The sequence below is a fragment of the Setaria viridis genome, chromosome 3 (assembly GCF_005286985.2).
Source record: "Setaria viridis chromosome 3, Setaria_viridis_v4.0, whole genome shotgun sequence".
NCBI classification, from domain to species: domain Eukaryota; kingdom Viridiplantae; phylum Streptophyta; class Magnoliopsida; order Poales; family Poaceae; genus Setaria; species Setaria viridis.
The window spans coordinates 6,731,459-6,753,287 of record NC_048265.2 but is presented as its reverse complement, the minus strand read 5'-3'; the positions used below and the strand labels follow the sequence as shown (position 1 = coordinate 6,753,287).

General features: G+C 49.0%; 4 protein-coding genes across 4 annotated transcripts; 2 read left to right on the top strand and 2 right to left on the bottom strand.

Moving 5' to 3' along the window:
• Nucleotides 1–500: 500 nt before the first annotated feature.
• LOC117850418 (uncharacterized) lies at nt 501–3,850 on the bottom strand. The gene has a single exon (XM_034732244.2). It carries the CDS (start codon nt 3,544–3,546, stop codon nt 628–630), a length of 2,919 nt encoding a protein of 972 aa, XP_034588135.1. The 5' UTR covers nt 3,547–3,850; the 3' UTR covers nt 501–627.
• A 7,113-nt stretch (nt 3,851–10,963) lies between these two features.
• On the bottom strand, nt 10,964–12,364 carry LOC117850334 (universal stress protein PHOS32). The gene is made up of 3 exons (XM_034732161.2): nt 11,702–12,364; nt 11,356–11,584; nt 10,964–11,223 (listed from the first exon to the last, which is right to left on the bottom strand). Exons 1-3 carry the CDS (start codon nt 11,874–11,876, stop codon nt 11,118–11,120), a joined length of 510 nt encoding a protein of 169 aa, XP_034588052.1. The 5' UTR covers nt 11,877–12,364; the 3' UTR covers nt 10,964–11,117.
• Nucleotides 12,365–13,817: 1,453 nt separating this feature from the next.
• Nucleotides 13,818–15,005, top strand: LOC117850977 (uncharacterized). The gene is made up of 2 exons (XM_034732869.2): nt 13,818–14,682; nt 14,901–15,005. The coding sequence occupies exons 1-2, from the start codon at nt 14,269–14,271 to the stop codon at nt 15,003–15,005; spliced, it is 519 nt and encodes a 172-aa protein (XP_034588760.1). The 5' UTR covers nt 13,818–14,268.
• A 1,255-nt stretch (nt 15,006–16,260) lies between these two features.
• On the top strand, nt 16,261–21,725 carry LOC117850976 (glycosyltransferase BC10). Its single transcript, XM_034732868.2, has 11 exons — nt 16,261–16,924; nt 17,105–17,221; nt 17,317–17,417; nt 18,902–18,973; nt 19,188–19,269; nt 19,366–19,446; nt 19,904–19,948; nt 20,324–20,389; nt 20,473–20,622; nt 21,121–21,249; nt 21,367–21,725. Exons 1-11 carry the CDS (start codon nt 16,643–16,645, stop codon nt 21,385–21,387), a joined length of 1,146 nt encoding a protein of 381 aa, XP_034588759.1. The 5' UTR covers nt 16,261–16,642; the 3' UTR covers nt 21,388–21,725.
• The last annotated feature ends 104 nt before the right edge of the window (nt 21,726–21,829 follow it).

Sequence of the window (21,829 nt, the reverse complement as noted above, 5' to 3'; positions counted from 1 at the left end):
CTCCCATAAATCTGATGCTCTATTCAAGCAATACTCAAACCAACTAACCAAGTCGAAGTACTCTAGCTTGGAATGGCTCACCAAATTTGGTGTTGATCGGTCAGAGTCAACAGATTTGGATAGATTTGCTTATAACTCCCTCTTAGTAAGTGATCTCAACCATCGATTCTAGCACCATATCCATATGAGGACGCTGGACTTTGTAACATGCATTAGCTAAGTTTGTCTGTTGGGCTCCAAATCACAATCCATGTAAAGGGATAGCCCACCACGAAGAAGCCCAACAACAACATGAGACGAAAGATTTGCTATTAGGCCAGGTTTCCTCAAATCTATTGGACCTCCAATTAAGCCCGTAACCACGAAACGGGAACGCGTAGAGATCTACAAGATCAACAGATAAACCACTGCACTCTGCCGCCTTCCAGCTTCCAGCTCCAGATCAAAAAAGAACACACGAACAAGCATTGCAGAGTAATGGAGGAAACAATCACACGAGATGAAGAGGAGATCAAATGGAGAAACAGCCATTATAGCTTCGGCAAATAAACATTTTCAGCGGACAAGGCATCGCTGATAGAGGCGGCACGCAACATTCATTCCCTACTGCCGCCGGCAACCAGGCAGTTAGCTCTTCGCGGCGCCGGCAGCCTCCGTCGACTTGCCATGGAGCGCGCTGGTCTCGGACCCCGAGCTGTGCTTCTCCCCGGCCGACGACGACACCGGCGACCCCACCTTCCAGTACTTGCCGTCCCCGGCGGCACCCCACTTGTCGGCGCGACCGCCGCCGTGCGCCGACTCCTCGCCGTCGGAGCTCGACACGGACACCGCCCGCCAGTTGCTCCACACCCGCAGCATGGTGTACAGCATCACCACGCACACCGCCGCCGAGATCACGGCGATGCCCGCCACGATCACGGCCACCTCCGTGCCCGGGAGTCGCCGGGTCGACGACGGCACGCACCGCGGCAGTGGCGCGCCGCAGAGCTCGTTGCCGGCAAACGACGCGGCCGGGAAGCTCGACAGCCCCGCGGGCACCGCGCCGGAGAGGAGGTTGTCTGACATGTTCAGGAGGTGCAGGCTCGTCAGCTGCAGCAGCGAGGGTGGTATCTGCCCCTCCAGCCGGTTGGACGACAGGTTCAGCCGCTCCAGCTTCACGAGGTCGCCGAGGGACGCCGGGATCTCGCCGGACAGCCTGTTCCGGCTCAGGTCCAGTATCACCTGCAGCTCCGACAGCTCCCCGAGCTCCGGCGGTATCGGCCCCTCCAGCACGTTCTCCGAAAGCCGCAGCTCGTACAGCTTGTTGCATTGCCGGAGCGCCGGCGGTATGGCGCCGGCGAGGCCGTTCTTGTTCAGGTTCAGAACGTTGAGAGATGTCAGCCGGCCGATCTCCGGCGGGATGCTGCCGGAGAGGTGGTTGTCGCTGAGGGACAGCTTGAGAAGCCCGGAGCAGTTGCCAAGGTCCGCCGGGATGCCGCCAGCCAACGCGTTCGACGAGAGGTCCAGCTCGCCGAGGGACCGCAGCCCCCCGAGCCACGAAGGGACGGTGCCGGTCAGGCTGTTCCCATCCAGCTTCAGATGGGTGAGCTGCGCGCAGTTGGAGAGCTCTGCCGGGATGTCGCCGGAGAGGTTGTTGAACGAGAGGTCAAGCATGCTGAGCCGCGTCAGGTTGCCCAGCTCGGCCGGTATTGCGCCGGCGAGCCGGTTGCCGCCGAGTTGGAGACGGACCATGTTCCTCGACCGCGCCACCGCCGCCGGGATCACCCCGGAGAAGCTGTTGCTGGTCAGCGCCAGCACGGCGAGGGAGCTGGAGCCGAGGAGAGGGACGAGGCCGCCGGAGAACCGGTTGTGCGAGAAGTTGATCACCGTGAGGTTCTTGAGCTGGAACAGCGACTCCGGCAGGGGGCCCTCGAGGGAGTTGTTGTACAGAGTGACCACGCTGAGCTCAGCCAGCTGCCCGAACGTCTCCGGCAACGCGCCGGAGAGCCGGTTGTCAGCCAATGCAAGGGCCTGCAGGTTCCTGCACTCGCTGAGGCTCGCCGGAATGGGGCCCGACAGGTCGTTCTGTCGGAGCTGAAGCACGGCCAGGTTCTTGAGGTTCCCTATTCTTTCAGGGATAGGGCCATGGAAGCCGTTGCCGAAGAAGTCCACCTCTTCCAAGCTCGTGCAGTTGGTGAGCTCATCCGGGATGGTTCCGGACATCTGGTTCTCGTAGAGGAACAAGAGCTTCAGCTTCTGAAGCCTGCCGATCTCCGGCGGTATTTCGCCAGTAAGGCCATTGTGAAACAGAGACAGGATCTCCAGGTTGCTCAGGTTCCCTATCTGCGGGGGCAGGGCGCCGATGAAGCTATTGTTGTGCAGAGCAAGGTTGATGAGCCCCGACAGCCGGTCTATGCTCGGCGGTATTGCTCCGGTGAAGCTGTTGTTCGACACGTCGATGGACCGCAGAGCGCTGCAGTTGAGCAGCGCCTCGATGCCACCTCCAAGGTTGTTGCCGGCGAGGAACAGGTTCTCCAGGCTTGATGAATCTCCAGTGCAGAGTTCTTCAGGGATGGTGCCATCAAGGAGATTGCCTGACAGCACAAGGTACTTCAGATTCTTCAGTTGTGCTCCAGAGATGCTGAGCTTTCCAGAAATGTTGTTCATGGACAAGTCCAGAACCTGCAGCTGACTCAGCCGGTTCACTTCTTCCGGAATGGCGCCGGTCAGGCTGTTGCCAAGCAGGTTGAGGTATGTCAAGCTGGAAAGGTTGCCGATCTCTGCCGGAATCCCACCGGAAAACTGATTGTTTGCCAAATTCAGAGACTGGAGATCGCTGAAGCTTCCAATGAACGAAGGAATGTTGCCTTGCAGCATGTTATCAGACACTGATAGAACGCGCAAGCTGGCGCAACCAGTGAGGTGCTCCGGTATACCGCCGGTGAGGGTGTTGTTGTCCAGGGCCAGCTGCTGCAGGCGGCTCAGCTTGCCGAGCTCAGCTGGAATAGTGCCATTCAGCTGGCAGTATGCCAGGCCCAGCGTCTCCAGCTGGCTGCAGTTGCCGAGGTGCGGCGGGATCTCGCCGTGCAGCCTGTTGTCGCCGATCCTGAGCACCTCCAGGTTCTTGAGGAGGCCAAGCTCCGGTGGGACGGTGCCGGTGAGGGAGTTGGAGAAGAGTAGCAGCGTCCTCAGGTTCTCCAGCAACCCCAGCTCCAGCGGGATCGGCCCGGTGAGGGAGTTAGAAGACAGGTCAATGGACTCGACGGAGATGAGTCCACCGATCGCCGGCGGTATCACGCCTGACAGGCCATACCCGGACAGGTTGAGGCCTGTGACAATGCCCACCTCACCGGGCAGGCATGTAATGCCGTGCCATGAGCACACGTCGGCCTCCGGCGACCAGCCGGAGAGGACGCCTTCAGGGTCAGTGAGGCTGGATTTCAGTTGCAGGAGAGTGGCAGGAGCTGTGGCTGGTGTGGCTGAGCATACAGGTGCAAGCAGGATGCAGAACAGCAGGGATAGATCAGCAAGAACACGCAGAGGGAAGCTGCTCTGCTTGATAGCCATTGCTAAGATGGTTTCATGTAACTGTGTGAGCTAGGAGAAGGTGAGCTCAAACTTTACAGGATGCTACTCTGCAGCTGAGAAGATTTGTATAAGCTCCATTGCTGTGGTGTGGCCCTTTCATATGCAACATTGCCCGAGCTGAAAGAGGAAAAAAGAGCCGTCAAACACTACCTGCTCTGTGTATCACAGTCAGAGAATGTGCTGGATTCTTAGCAATGAAATTGCAATACAAGCCAAACGAGAAGGTGAAAGCAGTTCAGAATGCAAAACAATCAGATACGGTATCAGAATAATGACGGGCATAGCTTTCGATAATGCAGGCCTAAGCAACAGGTAGTTTAAAGGCTAACTTGTTGTTTTGACTAGTTACTCGAGCTTCTTCTGTTTGATCTGTTCTGACCAGAGCGAAAAAGGTACTTGAAATTAGTTAATTATGGGCTTTACAGAGTGTACGTGCTGAAACAGTTCAACTGCCCCCCTTGATTTGGTGGCATAGGGACAATTAGACAATGCTTCCATGCTTATTGAATAGTTTTCTGGCTCAATTTTAGTGATAAAATATAAGTATAGAATACTCCATTCATCTCTTCCAAAGTCAAGTTTCTGACTTTACAAATAAGGTGGATACCATGGAAATTTCTCGTCTTCCTAATTCAATATAAATATATATAATTGTATAAATCAGGAGAATGTACTGAATATCTGAAAATAAATGCATATTATCATGTATCTGATGAAGAAAGGGATACACGATCACATGTACAATCTATGTATCTGGATGTATCACTGGTGAGGACCAATCACCAATCACCTCTCCGCTAGACCACAAGGCAGCTTTTCAATTATCAGGTCGAGGGAAAGTCAGTGACTTTTGAGTGGGGTCGACAGTGACACAATCGAATGAACAGGCCACAGGAAACAAAGGCGCAGGGAAGAAAACAAAACGACTCACAGTAACCACCTCAGCAGTTCTAGTCAGCCAGCCAGGCAGTGAGGCAGAGGAGAGAGGACTCACCAGCAGCATGCACGGGACGGACGGGGCTCACCAGCTCGCACTCGGCTTTGCTTCCTGCAGTTCAAATGCAGTAGCTGTTGCACGCACAAAGTGATTCCATGCACAGAACGAGTCCATTCAGATAGGGACAGACAGCTATCTGGTTACCTGCTAGTGGCCTTCCCAGCTCTCATCATGCACAACCACGCCCTCCTTTCTGGTTCAGACTTCAGAGTTCAGACCACCTAGTGTTGTACCAGCTTTGTGCAGCCATTTTCAGTTCAGTTATTTATTCACTAACCCGCTAACCCACAATGCTAATTAATAACTGCCAAAAAAGGTAGAGATATTTCTATCTTATTACCATTTCTCTTTACTGAATGGTTGGGAAGTGCAACTAATACAGAAATAGTTTCTGAGAAGCGTAATAAATATAAGAGTGAAATGGCATGCCCATGAAAGTGTTTGATGCATGATTGAAGGTCAGTAAAAACAACTGAGAGGACAGAAGATGATTGGAGGACTCCATGCTACAACCTATCCGTGGGTTCGGCGACATGAGGACAATGACATGCGACTGGTGCGATGGTTGCATCATTGGTCCAAGATTGACTTTCTTTGACATCTGAACAATTTAGTACTGATTCCTGATTGATCTGGGTTTGACTTGTGCCTCCTTCACACTGTGCTCTTGCTTGCTTAGTTGCTTGTACGCTTCTCACCTGCTCACCGCAGGATTCGGAGTTGAATAGGACATGAGTCAAAGGACAAATGTGGGTGCACAACAGCATGTCATCTGTTCTAAGCTTATCTTGAACATACTATTTAATCAAGTCCAAGAAAGAGCTATATATTCTATCATGACATATGGTAAGATGGACTAATTTAAGCTAGAATCACGGAGCAAATGTTCTACGACAAATGAATAAGTTCCATTTATCATGAGCAAAAAAAAAAATTTGGAACCGACATTCCATACTAGAAATAGTGACGCCGCAATGCTCCCCTCATAATCTCAACTGACACTAACTTATATGACTATATTTGGAACAGTATCCAGATAATAAAAAAATGTTTTGTGTGATTATGATCGAATTAAACCTTCACCTTCCAATTTGCTGAGAACTTCGAGAAAGGATATGATAATATTTTTTCCTTTAAAAAAATAAGAGTAGGATAATGTCTTTCCTATTAAAGAAAAACAAGGTATGGCCCATTCTATCTTGTTACAAAAACCAAAGGACAAAGAAACATAGTTAATTAGACGTTTTTGTACCATAGAAAACTAAAGAAATGCTAGAATTTAAGCTACTACACAGAAAACTAAAGTAACTAGCATCGCAACATGCTATACAATATAATTAAGAGGTGCAAAAAGTGTGCTGATATTCTTTTACAATATAACTAAGAGGTGCAGAAAGCTGTTCGGATGACTTGCCCAAGTGGCTTTTTGTTCAGTTGTTACTATGATTCAAACCTCTTCAGAATTCCTCTGGACACCCAGCCCACCCACTATCCCTCATTTGACTTGAGTCACCTCAATGTTCCTATAGGGTTTTTCTTTTCATGGAAACTAAGAAATGCATAACCAGCCGGAAACAATGATCAACAGCAGATTTGATTGAGCACCCGCTAACATGGCTGCGACGGCAAGCAACATGGGGGCTCTAATTTGCAAACCGGGCAATCAGCGGACGTTAAACATGTGCACGGGTGCACCAGCCAAACCTTTTCCCATGACCCATGAAACAGCAGTAAACGAGATGTTCACTCCAATCAGCTGCTGAGAGAGACCGAGCCTGCGACCAGCTTTTCAGTTGGTAGATCGTTGAAAAGGCTGATCACCTTTCGGAGGAATCACCCTGCCGGTGAAGGGTTGCGGTCATTGACCCAAGCATACTAGGCAGTACTCCTAATCCTACCAGATTACTAGCATCTTGCAGGAACAGCACTCGATGATGAATTGACAATGTTCGTGAGAGCGAGCGTGCAGTACTTGTGCAGGTGCATGCAGGAGATGAAGAGAGGCAAAAAAGGGAGGAGCTCTACCAACCTGTGCCGTGCCCGTGCCAGCGGGCGTGCGCGGCGGAATTGTCAACGAAGCAATCGATTAGGATGCGGACGAACGGGACGTGACGTCTCGGCAATGCATGTTCAGCTCGTACAGAGCGGCGCTCGTCAGCTGGATCGGCGAGTCCGGGGGTCCCCATGTTGCTTGTCGTAATGTCCTCGGGTTCCATCTCGCTCCTCTGACTTGTTATCTTGCCAAGAAACAGCGTGCGGGCGCAGTAGGCCAGTAGTAGCGCCTGCCAAACCTCTGCAGAAGTCACGGAGGATCCGGAGCCGATGGCATCATCTAGGCAGGCGTCAACGGGTTGGCAGACCAGATGTATGTGGAAGTGTGGACTTGCTCCGGTTGCGTTTTCATGTCAAGGTCGTCTTCGGTAGAAGCGGCGGCGGGCCATCTTCGTGTGGGCGCAGGGCAGTGTGGTGGCTTTTGGAGATCAGGTGATCGACGGTGACGGAGACAGAGCACCCGACGGCGCCCGCTTCGGCGCCATTACGTCGAGCACCTCGCGGGAGCGCGGCAGGTGATCGAGACGGCGTCCGAGCGGTGTGAAAGGTTTAAGAGATCGGCAGCTCTTTCGGAGGCCACCGGATCTGAGCTGGGAGAGCGAGTAGGGGGAGAAACCGACGATGCCACGCGACGGCCGCGGGGGCTTCTCGTGCGGTGCGGCGGCCGTCGGCCGCGACGCGCCGGGAACCGCCGTACGTGGTCGCCCGCCGCGCCGCGGAACACGGGAAGCTGGAACGGCAAGAGGGCCCCGCCAGCGCCAGGATTCGTAGAGTTGGGCCTCGAAGGCCAGAGGCCACCACGGGTGTGTTGTGTGTTGCTTTGGATACTTTGGGCCCATTTCTATTCATCAAATTCAACTGTGCTCCCCCAGCCCGGATGTCCCCGCCCTATTTGGGCCTGACGGACACTTCCACACACCATGTTCAGCTAGCTCGTTCCCAGAATGTAGCATTGTCAAATTCAATCTTTAGAAGAACTTTATTACAGAAAAGAGTAAATTTCTAACAGATTCGTGTGTTTTTTTAGAAGTCACGGGGACGAAAAGTTCCACTTGAATTTCATTAAACCATAGAGGTCGGGTTAGCTGGTGATGATTTTGGTGCAAAACACCTTATAAGTGTTGGGCCATTAAACACCTAGAAGAATATGAGCATAAGGATACAACACCAAGGTACAACACAGAGGAGAGAAACACAACTCACTAACAATTCAATGACAAAGCACGACACAGCTGAAAGACAACCATTGATCGCCGGATAGCGCCACCACCGAACAACATGCTTGCCAGTTATGCCTTAGCTGTCGCACCTTGCACCACCCTTCGTAGCTATGCCGCCCCGCTGTTACCCTCCATCTAAGGGACCACCTAGCAGGATGGGGACTAAAGGCGGCAAAGGATGCACAAGCTAGAACTCACCGGATACGACGACATTGCTTTTGAAGCTAATGGTGCTACCTACAGCGTGTCCGGGCTCCACGTACCACCATCCAACGTCGCCCAAGGGGAGTCCTTGAAAGAGAATGGTGGAAGCGGTGGAAACACCACCCGGCATTTGATTTCCTAACACCACCAATAGGAAGAGCGTCGACAAAGCAGCGTCGAGGGAGGACAGCTGCCGAATCACGACAGCAGCTCACAACTAGTGCGAGTCTCATCATGAAGAGTAAGGAGGAGAAAGAAGCCAAGAAACATACACAACCAGTGGAGACCTCCATCGATGACGCCCTCAGGTAGGATGCGGCATCAGAGATGTCGTCGTCCTCCGTCCAGTAGAACCGAAGCAAGATTTTCACCTAGAGGCCCCAAAGTTGCGAGGGGAGAGCACAGTAACGACTTCAACAAGGTCTGCGACACCCGAGAGCGTCGTCATTGTTTGCACAACTTTCATCGGGAACTCCCTGCACCACCCATTTGGCTGAAGGTCGAAGGTCAAGCACTGCGTATGGACGAATCCCGAGTAGGACCGCCGCACGCCAAGGTACCCTTGCCCGGCCGGAGCTAACTACAAAGAGCCACCGTAGCTCGACTAGGAGACCAAGGCACCAGCAAGCAACACCCGACCTGGAGCTAGCCGCCGGCGCCGCTGCGCAGAGCTAGGACGAAGCCGCCGCCGCCATGGAGAGATGGAATGAGGCCCCGTTGACCACGACGGCGCCGGCATAGTAGACGCTAGATTTGGACTCCACCATGGGTCTGGCCATAGAAAGCCCATCCACATGGCCAGCGCTCAGATCCGAACCTTGTGAGGCCGGATCCGGCAATGTGAGGCCGCACGGAGGGGTGGAGGACTGGGGAGGCATTCATGGTTGTGACTTATTTGAATCTTGGAATGGAGGAGAGTGGGAGAGAGGAGGGGAGTTGAAAGCGAACAAGCGCTGGCTTCAGCGCCACCACGGGCTGCCGCTGCCGCTTTGCCGGACTGCTGAGCGGCGGTGGTTGGGGCAAGGTGTCATGCGGGGACTCTAGGCGGCGGGGGCGGAGGACGCCCCTCCCATCGCCCTACGAGGCGATGCAGATTATGATCGGTCGGTCGGGCGATCCGCCTATAGCTAGCCTTGGTCCAGGGCTAGCATTCACAGAGGTTTTTCTTCTAAAGGAAAGAGGGCTAAGAAGTTCCAGGTGAGCGATCTACTCATCTACCTGCTGAAGGCAATCTCTATTACCAGAACATTTTTTTCTTATTCTTTACCTTGGCTGGCCGATCACTGAGTGAGTTAAGAGAAAAAATAGACGGAGATGACATCAATCCCAAGAAGTGTGTTTGCTCTAGTAGAGCATGAATTTGAACTATTCTATTTAGCAAATGAGTTTTTAGAAAAAGAAATGACAATGGGAAATGAAGCCAACCTCACTACAGAAAGAAAGCAGCAATTTTATGCCTTCCCGAAGGAAAACGTTTGGGCCGATTTACTTTATTTGAATCCAATTATTTCTTTGTTTATCTTGAAAACCGGTATAGTTCTAGAACTATCGAGGGTTTGAATCCCTCTCTCTCCTTTTGTTTATTGAATGTCTCGTAGTTCTAAATTCCCGAATCGAATCAATTTAAATTAACAAAATTTAAATTAACAAAAGAATAAGGAAACGCTACATCCGTTTGGACCACTGCCAACAAAAACAAACCCTAGTTTAAGGATAGAACTATGGTATGGACTCTAAAAATCCAGTATCGCCAGACCTAATTACTCTGGTGCTATGTCTCTTGTTTGTCTTGGTAGAATCCTTGGTTTAGGGAACTTTCTTGGAAAGTTGGATTTTCACCCCCGAAGCACTCTTTTTTTTTCTTGAATCGGGTGCAAAGGCCATTTAGCTAATAAGCCCGTGGATATTGAGGTTCCCCAAGCAGTGCTGCCTGATACTGTATTTGAAGCAGTTCTTCGACCCATATCTACAACTGTGTTAACGGGGGCGTGGTTTGGTAATACACCAATTTGGCCGCTGCCTCTAGAAAGATCTAAAGTAATTCGAGCTGTAATTGTACGTACATGTAAAGAATTCAAATGCGAAGATGGTATAATAATACGCTATGATGACAATGCAAAAGTTATCATTGATCAAAAAGGAAATCCAAAAGGAACTTGAATTTTTGGCGCGATTGCCGAAGAATTGAGAGAATTGAATTTTACTAAAATAGTTTCATTAGCTCCTCATGGTAGCCTGCTCCAGTCCCCTTACGAAACTTTCGTTATTGGGTTAGCCATACACTTCACATGTTTCTAGCGATTCACATGGCATCATCAAATGATACAAGTCTTGAATAAGAATATATAACGCACTAGAACGCCCTTGTTGACGATTCTTTACTGCGACAGCATCTAGGGTTCCTCGAATAATGCGATATCTCACACCGGGTAAATCCTTAACCCTTCCTCTAAACCTAAAAGGTGGAATAGCGATTTTTGAACCATTCCCTATAAGAGAATGGTTTCCATTACTTTGAGAAATGGATTCTATATCAAACTATAGCTATTGCATTAAAGAAGAAACTAATAGAAGTCGAAAACGCGGAATGGTAGTTTTCGTGCTAGCTTCATCGATGTTCCCCACCAAATAAAAAACCTGTTCAGGTAGGCCGTCTATCTAATTCTCCATAAAGGATTAGTTGAAATCCCCTAATTATATTTATGCAAGATCAACATACTTTCCTGGGGAACCGGTAAAAACTTCTTGTGGTAAGAACCGCTCGATTTTTCGAGCTCTTGGTATAGTTAAACGATCCTCCTCCGATAATTCGTGGGCTTTTTTTCGATTCGTGTATTTTTATCTCACCAATTATATATTTGCAAACAAAGACCACAAAGAAATCTCCTTTCCGGCCACACACTAACACTATCCACAAGAGCTCTTTCAAATGTTTTGTCTCTTATTCATACATGACACATGGATATATGTTCTTACAGACAGAGACATCTTGCTCCTGGTTTACATGGGCATCAAGGCAAAAGCAGCTGCGCACTGCCGTGCCATCCCCCTGGGACTGGGACTGGGAGTGGGGAACTTTAGGAGTTGGTGGTTAGTGCTGGTGGCAGCATGTTCTCCCTGACGACGGTGACGGGGCAGGCCGCGTGGTTCACCACGTAGGTGCTCACGCTCCCCATCAGAACCCTAATCATGCCAACAGAAAAGAATGTAACAAGATAGGAGAAGTCAGTAGTGGTGATCATCAGGCATTCAGGCGAGAGCATTAGTCTGAACTCTGAAGGAAAGAAACAGAGGATCCATCTTATACTATATTACCTCTTGACGGTGCTGAGCCCTCTGTTGCCAACGACGAGCCACTGCAGTGGGACCTTGTGCACGGCCTCCGTGAGCTTCCTGGCCGGGTCGCCCCAGAGCACCTTGGCGAAGACCTGGACCCCTCGCTGGCCGGCCGCCAGCGTGAGGATCTCCAGCGTCTCCCGGTCCGGCGCCAGGCCGTAGATCTTGCTCACCCGGGGGTCCGACAGCTCCAGCAGCGGGATCAGCGCTGCAAAATCCAAGGCGTTATTAGCTGATGATTAACGCCTGAAACCTCTAGCTGATCCTAACATACACTGGGAGTGGGAGATCGAAAAGAGAGAGAAAAAAAGGGGAAATGTCCTACGCGAGCCGTCGTGCTCCCAGAGGTGCGCCACCCCCTCCTCGTACTGGTACGAGCCCTTGACGTGGATCAGGATGAGGCGGTCGCCGGCGGCCGCCAAGTTCGCCGCCGCCCACCGCAGCGCGTTCTTGCTGCACGACGAGAAGTCCACCGCCACGCCGATGTTCCGCCCAGCCATGCCGCCGCCGACGGCCACTGTCTTGCTGATCAAGACCACGTAGTAAGCAAAACGCGCTTCCCCACCAAGAAAACCAGTCGAGCTAGCTAGTGTAACCTACTCCTATGTATATAGGAGCTTCACTTCGGCTTCGAGATGAACTCAACACAGCTTGACTGGCAAGGCGATCAGCTGATCTCCTTATATAGACGGCTCGAGAGAGCCTCAAGCGCACAATGAGGGTCGTAGTCGAACTTGTTGTCTTGTTGAGTACTTCATCAACGCAACGGCCTTCCTTTCAGGGTTCCTTCTCCATTCCTTTTGCCTAGTTGAACTCGCCACTTGCTGGATGCCGGATTCCTTACCGGCGTTTCTAGTCCCGCGGCGACGCGGCACGCCGGCGGTCCGCCGATCCCAGCGCCACCCGGATTGACGATGAGCAGCGCATTGCGCAAAAGCGGCCGGGAGGACCGACGTACACACGGGAGGAATCGAATTCCGCACTATGCGTGCGCGCGCGCCCAAATCCTAGCACGTCGTCTTCCCATGAATCTGCTACCGGCTCACACGAAAAGTATATATAGGAACTAATGATCATTGCCCATTGGTCCATGCTACGTGGTGGCTTCGAGAAACAAGTAGTGGGTTCGTTGTAAGAGCCGCGTATAGAACGACTTCTTCAACCAGTTTGCAAATTTGGCCAGTTGGTCAGATAATCTGCATCAAATTTGCGAAGAATTACTTTTTTAGTTATAAATACCTGACTCTTTGACGAAAATCTAGTTAAAATTTTAATTTGGTTCGTCAGTATAGATTCCCATGATTACACCATTTCACCTCGTGCAAACTCCTACTGCAGTTTTTACAAATAAAAAGCATAGAAAGCGCTCACTTATTATCAATAAAAACATGTGGGTTCAGGTTTTTTTTTAACAAAATACTTATGCCCTGGGCTAGTTTATATTAAGGAAACAATAATAACGGAAAAAAGATCCTTTCAAAAAAGAAAATTGCAGTCAAATTTAACAAAGTCCTTTTCTCCAATGCATCCACAGCAACCATGGTCCATGGAGGTATTTAACTGTAGAAGAAAATGAAGTCATATCCCACAATTTTGTCACCAAGGAGCAAGGAATGATCAGGTGCCAATAAGGACATGTTTGGCATGGTTCCAACACTAAGTCTGAGCATGAATACTCCCCCTCCTCATGTCTAACCGGTGGGCCTGTTGCACGACCGTCTTCAACCTATAGCTGGCCATATGGCCCGTGGCACGTGGGCTGGCCCATGGCACAGGATTTTGGCCCAGTCCAAGCACGGCACGGCATGGCATGGGGGCCGTCGTGCCCGTGCTAGCCCAGCCCATACCACGGGCCGTGCCTAGGCTGCCGCCTCAGCCCATGTGCTGGCCCGGCACGGTATGGCCCATTTGGCCGTCACAATTAAGTGGATGGCCCGACCTGTTAAGGGCTGCTTGGTCCGCTCCCGTAGCCATATATATACCGGCTGGCCTACCCCCAAACCCTACCTCCATGGCTCCATTCCGCCACCTCCCCCACTCCCTCACCCCTCCGCCTCCCTCTGTCTCCTCGCCTCCGCCTCCCTCTGTCTCCTTTGTGTGAGCGTCCGCCGGCACCGGATATGAGGTCGTGAAGGCGCCAGTAGCGGCGCAGTAGGTGTCCAGCGAGGGTGGCGCCGTGGAGGCAACCCAGGGTGCCCGCGCCATCGCCGCGGTCGAGGAGGTGGTGGCGATCGAAGACCGGGTACGCCGGAAGGATGCGGCCGTGTGCGAAGATGTCGTCGGCCGGTGCGAGGTCCTCAGCGCCGCCGCCGGTCTCGGGCGCCGCGAGCGGCGATGCGAAGGCAAACTCGAACCCCGCATCGTCGTCGTCGTTGTCACCGCCGCTATTGGCGTCTGAGAAGGCGTGCTCGTCTGTGCCCGGGCGGTGTGCGTCGGCATTGGCGTCGGCGTCGGGCAGCGCGTTGCCGAAGCTAAGGACGAAGCCGGGCAGCACGTTGGAGAATGCACGAGCACGGCGAGGCTGTTAAGGCCCGTCGGGACAGCATGCTGGCACGGCCCGCCTAAGTAGGCAGCATGCCGTGATTGGACCACTTCTTCGACACATGGGCCGGCACGGCACGGCACGATCATTATACGGGCCTAAACATGCTGGGCCAAACCGTGCTCATGCTAGGCTAGGCCGGGCCGCCCGTTTAGCCATCTATACTTCGACCCAAAAAGAACAGATCGCTCGTGCGGTTGCGTGCGCTCCATATAAACCCTAGCAGCCGCCGCGCCGCGCACGCCTCGTACGTTCATATCAGATCGAGAAGTCGTTCAGATCAGGTCGGGTTTCCTCGATCGCTGATCGAGGAAGTAGCTAGGTAGGTCGAGCTGATCGATCGGATCGCGATGGAGGGCCATGGAGGCGGCGGCGCCGCCATACCGGGGCAGGACGTCGACGACGAGCTGTTGTTCATGACGGCCCTGAGGCGCCTCGTCGCCGAGGACTTCTCCCAGAGCTGCGCCCCGGACCGCGCGTGCGGCACCTGCCCCGCGCCGTTCTGCGGCCACTGCTGCGGCGAGCACCACCGGGGCCACGACGGCGTAGTAGCGGCACTGCTGGAGGTTGGAGCGGGGGAGAAGAAGCGGTACCGGAGGGATTCGTTCTGCGTCGGGTGCGGCGCGGCGTTCTGCTCCAGGCTGTGCGCGCACCACGGCGGCGAGGGCCACGACGTCATGCGCATCGACGAGTACGGCGGCCGCCACTTCGCGAGGTGCACCGGCGCGGAGCGGTGGTTCCACTTCTTTTTCGACGGCGTCGAGGTTGGTAGCTAGCAGTGCGACGCACCACTCGCAATCTCGGTCAGATGAGAACGTGGATTAATTTTCTTGGGTCCTACTAGATTTTGCTATAATTTGACGATCTTTTAAGGTTTGGTAACAATTTCTAAAAATCTACTTGAGCAGCTTTCGGAACCGCGTGCTAGCTCCTACAATTCTGAAACAATATGTAACTAACCGTCACATTGTACGTTTTGCAGACTTACGAGGACAAAGATGGCAACCTGATGATCCCGCTGCAGCGCCGGCGGCCGGGTGCAGTGGTCCCAGAGCCAGGCTTGAAGTTTAGCACCCGCCATCCGTAGTCGAAACGGGTCGGCAAATCACTTGCTGGATGCTTTACAGTTTACAATGATCAGTGGCTGTTAGTATTAGCCGCACAAACTATGTGATGGTAATGCTAAGTTTTCCTGAAGTGTTGGCCACGAGATTAATAACAACGAAATGTTTTCTTTACATTTTTTTTGAAGGTTCAATCAAATCCACAAAGACTAGCGATTGAACTTGCCTATAACACGGAGATTAATAGTATCGTCGAAGACAGATTCAGAAGTCTTATAGTCTGCATCCGGTGACAAACAATTAACTGAGACGTTTTGAACATCGATATTGTTCCAAAGTGTAATCGCCTTCTGCTAATAACTGACTGCCGCTACTTTTTTTGTTACAAAACATTTATGAAGCATAGCAAGAGTATACTTTTTATGAAAATCATTTAGAGATAAATCTGCTTATACCATTTGAGATATTTAAAACATCACTTATATGCGACTTATATGTTTTTTTTAAAAAAAAAAACTCTCTGCCCCTAAACAACTCTGCAGAGATTTTGCGAAATTTAGGGGCAGAGAGGTTGGGTAGGAGCTGCTGGGCTTTAATCGAACGATGGGCCGAAGGGAACGAAGTTGTACTGCCCATGCGGGCCAGATTTCAAGGCGGCCGGCAGAAAAAGAAGCAGCACGACCAAGCACCACGGAAAGACAACGTGCTCGGCCGAATAGGCCCATCATGAATTCATGAGCAATGTACTGCTGCCGTCTCGCCGTGTCGTCCTCACTTTTGTTTGATGATGATTGTTGAGTGGCCGATTTGTCAGCTGGGAGCGGCTGGAGGATACTATAGTCAATGTAAATCATGGAAACTTCACGTGCCACTCACATGTAACAGCGTGGCCACGCTTTGCTTCCTTGTTCCCAAGTATGGATCCCGCACCAACCGATTTGGTTAATCACTTGCCTGTCACGATCTATTATAGTCACGTAACGACAAAGGTTTTGCTTGTTCCTGGAGCATGATTAAATTTCAGCAGCTGTGCATATCCAGGATATCCCTCCATTCTAAATCGTAGATTGTTTTTATTTTTCGAGATACCTACTGGACATCGTTCATCTTTGATTCAGTGATTCACACGACCCCCCTTGTTCATTTGGCGATGCATCTCAACGCCGAAAATAAATTAGAAGTTTATCTGACTGGAAATGACCTTTTTATATATATATTTCGACGGAAAATGTCCGAAAACCTTCGATTTCATGGCATGGTTAGTGTAAAGCCTGTCTCCTGCAGCAGATCCGGAGCCTCGTGCCCGGTGCCCCCGGTGGCCCGGTGGCCGGTGGTTAGTTAGCACGTCGGCAGCGGCACCACACTTCGACAATACTGCTCGGCGCCACTGCGCCGCCTGCCGCGTGACGCGCGCTTCCTCGGCAAGCACGCAAGCCAGAGATTCGATCCCCCCAACCCTCGCCACCACACTCTCACGGCGTCTCCGCTGCCCACCCACCTCCTCCTCCTCCCCTCATCACGGGATCACGAGACCGCGGAGATCTGTGCCGCACTGAGCTGAGCTAGCGTAGCGTACTCTGCTCATGCCGCCGAGGTAGAGTCCGCGGCGGGCGGGGGAAGGAGGCACGGCCGGCCGAAGCCTCCTCGGCCGGTCGTCGGAATGAAGCCGCGGAGGCTCGGCTACGGCTACGGCCGGGGCAGGCGCGCGGCGGCGGCGCTGCTCCTGCTCCTGCTCTGCCTCTGCCTCAGCAGCGCCTTCCTCATCCTGCTGCACGGCTCCTCCGCGCCGCTGGAGGAGAAGGCGGCGGCGGGAGCGAGAGTGGCGGAGGCCACGGCGGAGGTGGAGGAGGCGCCGCTGCCGCCGGGGAACACGAAGGTCGCCTTCCTCTTCATCGCGCGCAACCGCCTCCCGCTCGAGCTCGTCTGGGACTCCTTCTTCCGCGTACGAACCCGAATCCATCCCCGCACTTTCCTGGCTCTGCTTGCTTACCTGCTCCTCAAATTCGCTATTGTTTCCGTGACCAATGTTCACCCGTTGCCGTCCAATTGCCACTCAATGCACGTGCGCGTCCTAACTGCGAATTTGGATTCTGCTGACTGTGATGTGGTGTGCATTGGTCAGGGTGACAAGGAGGGCAAGTTCTCCATCTTCGTCCACTCGCGGCCGGGCTTCGTGCTCACCCGCGCCACCTCCCGGTCCCGATTCTTCCACAACCGCCAGGTCAACAACAGCATCCAGGTCGGCACATTCTCAGCGTATTCATGAATGGTGAATCCCAACTGCGATGTCTGTACCCTTGCTCTTGCTGAGGTGACTTGCCTTGTTTGCTGCAGGTGGACTGGGGGGAGGCGAGCATGATCACGGCCGAGCGCATACTGCTCAGCCATGCTCTCAAGGACCCGCTCAATGAGCGCTTTGTTTTCGTCTCCGACAGGTACACGCTTGCAAGAGATTTCCGAGAATGCCGTGTCCAGATTCTGTCCTAGGATTTGTGTGGAGAATGTTGCCCGGGGTTGAAAACTTGAAGGACTAGAACCTGTCAATTTGTAGTGTTCGTGTTTTGCATCAACCAAACCAAGCATGTGTGATCTTGAGTTATTGATTTAGTTGTAGCAATTTATTCATCTAGAAAAGTATTCACAGTAGCCATTCTTTTAGAGTCTGCAAATTGTTGTAAATATAATGACGAAAATGGAGATGAAAATAATGCTAACATAGTAAATGATTACATCTGCTTATAAAAGTAGATCAAAATCTGTCAAAAGTCTAGTATAAAACAAAAAATATCTGCTTTTTGTACCCTTAAATGTAGGTTATACTCTCTCAAAAAAAATGTAGGTTATACTTACATGTTTAGTGGAGCACATACTCATTCAATGAGTTTCGAGGCTGTATCCAGTTTTCGGTGACAGAAAAGAGAATAGCGCTAATAAAACAGTTCGAACCATCTTGGGGAGGATATTGTAGTTTTGACACTGGCACTGATAGATGATAGATAAAAAAAGCCAATGGACCTGGACATAGCACGTCCTCACAAAATATTGCTCTGTTCAGTGATGTTTGAAGATTTGATTGGCCGAATAAGCATTTTATGCTTTCACTTGTTTTGAATTTCATAAAGTTTTTTTTATGTATAAACAATGAACTAAGTGTCTTGATTCAACTGGCGAATCCTCAATGAGATTTATCATTCATGATCACATCGAATAAATATGTTCTAGGAACAAAACATATTGCTGTGCAAAGGAGGACCACACCAGAATGATAAATTTATGGCCCTTCATAATTACAAATTGGTGTAGAATATTGAGAACATAAAAATAGCTTTACACTTGTTAATACCAGAGTAATTCAAATGGTGATGTAGTTATCCTGAGATATTATACTACAACCACAGAGCTTATGTAGAATAAGCTACACCCCATATGTTGATCATTTGACCATTGGGTGTCAATTGCACAGTTGCATGATGAACTACTTTTAGTATTAACGCTCTGTATTACATCTACAAAAACTAGAGAAGCATCTTTTTGCTGTACTAATAACAAATTATCAATTCCTAGTTCTGTTACCATCAACAGTCCCACTCTTTTTTAATCTTTGTTTCTCGAACACGCAGGAGAACTGCGTATCATTGTATTAATACTAGAAGAAAGGAGTCATACAGAAAGACCCACACTCACACACCCCCACACTAGAAAGGGAGTTAATCGCCTTTTAAAGATAAAGAACAACCCGAGACTTGAGACCTGGAAAGCCTAACCAACATCCCTAACCGAGAGCAAGGCAAGGCCCTTGGCTCCTGCCATAGTCCACACTCCTTTTAATCATATTGTGAAAAAAATTGTTTCATTCATTGCTTGGAATTTTGGATCTTAATTGTGATTTGTGCTTACTAGGATCTTATCTCTCTGGCAGCTGTGTACCATTGTACAATTTCAGCTACACTTATGAGTACATAATGTCGTCATCAACAAGCTTCGTAGACAGGTATAAACATCCGAATATTCTGTGGTCTTGGTTATCCCGATCTTTTTATGAATGTAATTGGAAATTCATTTTAATCCCTGTTCCTTTACGATTTATCTATGTTTTCTTGTACCTTGATCCTATAGATAAATTACACAGCAAACTGCAGGCTTGCAGCTGAAATGTCAGTTATTTTTTCTTTTAATATTTCCTAATTGTATTGTGCTGGTTACAGTTTTGCTGATACAAAGGCGGGGAGATACAATCCAAGAATGGACCCAATTATCCCAGTGGAGAATTGGAGAAAAGGCTCACAGGTAGTTACCTTTTGTTATAAAGGAAGAGGAGACGTTACATTGCTAATTCATTTTGATGCCTCTACCACTGAAATTCTATGCATACACTGTTTCCAGTGGGCGGTTCTAATTAAAAAACATGCTGAAGTTGTGGTTGAAGATGAAGTGGTGTTGCCAGAATTCCAGAAGCATTGCAGGGTATATATCTTAATATTTGTACACAAGTTTGAGGACAGTATCAGGATGATTTTGTTTTCCACAAGCTCTTAATTTGCCAATCTTTTACGTCTATACTTTTGGTCAAGCCTGGAAATCAAGAGAGTAGGTATTAGATAGTCAAAACTGTCCATTATTTTTTATAAGTTTTTGCATGTTATGTAAACATTCATAGTTCACTGAGGATGAGCTCCTATCAAATCACTAACAATCTCAAAAGCACTAGTAAAGTTAGCATGCTCACTTATGTATATGGTATCACCAACACATGAAAGTTTATTATTATAAATTAATGTTAGCTCTCTTTTTCCATTGATGACAGTCCGTCCAATTTTGTTATAGCATGGGTTCTCAAATTATGGAGTCCTTGTCTCGTTTAGCTTAAGTCCTTTTATCTGTTCTAGCGGGATTGACCAATCATATATTTTGTGTACTGCAGAGGAGACCTTTGCCAGAGTTCTGGCGGGATTGGGATCGTCCTATTGTAAGTGAAAATGTTTCAGTATAGTACTAAACTATCCCATTTTTTTTCTCAATGATGTAAATGGTTTACCATTTGGTAGTTTTTACTTGTAAAGTAGATATTAAATCCAATCATCATCATCAACAGCAAGAACAATTGCATTACTTCACTTAGATTTTTATGGTTGCTTTTGTGGAACGACTGTATTAATGCCAATTTAAACTTCATAAGCACTATGTAGTTTACTTCATTTATTTAAAATATTAAAGGTATAGTACAATTCTCTTGCTTCAGAACATATGACAAACTCAATAGTTGCATCTGTTTATGTGGATATTTTATAAGGGAAGCTCAGGTAATAATTATTTTCATTTAAATGTCATTTTTCATTCACAGCCTGCAGAGGCATGGAAAGCTCATAATTGCATACCAGATGAGCACTATGTTCAGACGTTGCTTGCAGTAAGTCAATGGTCATTAGAAGATTCTTCACATGATTTCTTGTGCACTAAGTTCCCTGTTCATTCAACTCTTCTGCAATGCAGCAAACTGGTCTAGAAGAAGAACTTACACGGCGATCAGTTACACATAGTGCATGGGATCTTTCAGCTTCTAAAGATCGTGAAAGGCGTGGATGGCATCCTGTAACATATAAAGTCTCTGATGCTACTCCCGCACTTATTAAGTCTATAAAGGTATATAGCTTCTTCAAATCTGGGCATGTTTGTTTCCTTTAAAAGTTTTTTTTTGAAAGAAATCCTTTAAACATTATATATATGCTGAAACAACAACAGATCCTTTTGTTTGGAGCAAGTTGGGGTAGGCATATCTGTGCTTAAAGGAGAAACTAAAAGGTCCCATCACCATTTGAATTTAGGTCTGATTTGCCTTTATTTGACATGGTCAATGAAGTCATACCATTTACTAAAATGAATTGTCTTTTAAAGCAACAAGAACCATTTTTTTAGGAAAAGCAATAGGTTGAATGACTCGAACCTGTAACCCTGGTGGTGGTAAATACTGCCATTCAAGGATAAATTTCACCAAATGTCTGTTTGGAAAGCTGTTGCTTTTGTAACAGGATTTTCATCTTTGATCCTTGATGTACCAATTTATACTAAAATAAGCTACCTTTAAGAGGTACACAGGATAGTTTCTTACTATCACTGAGGATGTATTCTTCTCAATTTTAGGGCATTGATAATATATATTACGAGACTGAAAATAGAAGGGAGTGGTGTACAAGTAATGGAAAACCAGCACCTTGCTTCCTTTTTGCAAGGAAGTTTACACGTGGAGCTGGTCTTAAGCTTCTTGATTCAGTAAGTCCATGGTCTTTCTTTTAAAGAGATACTGCAAGCTGATAGAAGTTTGAATGTAGTATATTAGCCTACGATTTAGTCCTTTGCTTGGAGTAATTTCAAATTTATTCTGTGCAGTCATTGATAGCAGCAAAGTGATGAGTATAGTCACAGGGGCAACTACCTTTTAGTGGTTTCACCCTTACAAGAATACTGTCAGCCCGCACAGATGTAAAGGAAGGTATGGGACTATGGGGGAGACAGAAAATAACAGTGACACTTTTTTTTTTTGTGTTCAGCGTGTTATCATATTAATCTGTTGCTCCATAGAAAGGTACAATACATGTTGTAAAGCGATAATTTTGTTTTTTTAGTACCTAGGTTGGTATCACTAACCCACGATCAGCATTGTAACAACAGTCCGCCAGTGGTTCTAGAACCCTGGGAAAATTTGTCGGCAAAATAATGAAGAAATTTTCTCCCGTATTGCATATTCATTTTATTGTACACATTGCTGTATGGTTCACTGATCCAATTATGAATCGAGCATATGATTCATAAATGCACGTTCAGAATTCTTTTTCATCAGAGATATGGGACC

Coding starts and splice junctions, on each gene's coding strand:
- LOC117850418 (XM_034732244.2), bottom strand. CDS start 3,546: ATGGCTATCAAGCAGAGCAGCTTCCCTCTGCGTGTTCTTGCTGATCTA.
- LOC117850334 (XM_034732161.2), bottom strand. CDS start 11,876: ATGGCTGGGCGGAACATCGGCGTGGCGGTGGACTTCTCGTCGTGCAGC. Junction 11,585..11,701: donor CTGGGAGCACGACGGCTCGC/GTAGGACATTTC, acceptor TGGATTTTGCAG/CGCTGATCCCGCTGCTGGAG. Junction 11,224..11,355: donor GGGCTCAGCACCGTCAAGAG/GTAATATAGTAT, acceptor TGGCATGATTAG/GGTTCTGATGGGGAGCGTGA.
- LOC117850977 (XM_034732869.2), top strand. CDS start 14,269: ATGGAGGGCCATGGAGGCGGCGGCGCCGCCATACCGGGGCAGGACGTC. Junction 14,683..14,900: donor TCTTTTTCGACGGCGTCGAG/GTTGGTAGCTAG, acceptor TACGTTTTGCAG/ACTTACGAGGACAAAGATGG.
- LOC117850976 (XM_034732868.2), top strand. CDS start 16,643: ATGAAGCCGCGGAGGCTCGGCTACGGCTACGGCCGGGGCAGGCGCGCG. Junction 17,222..17,316: donor AGGTCAACAACAGCATCCAG/GTCGGCACATTC, acceptor TGTTTGCTGCAG/GTGGACTGGGGGGAGGCGAG. Junction 17,418..18,901: donor TTTGTTTTCGTCTCCGACAG/GTACACGCTTGC, acceptor TCTCTCTGGCAG/CTGTGTACCATTGTACAATT.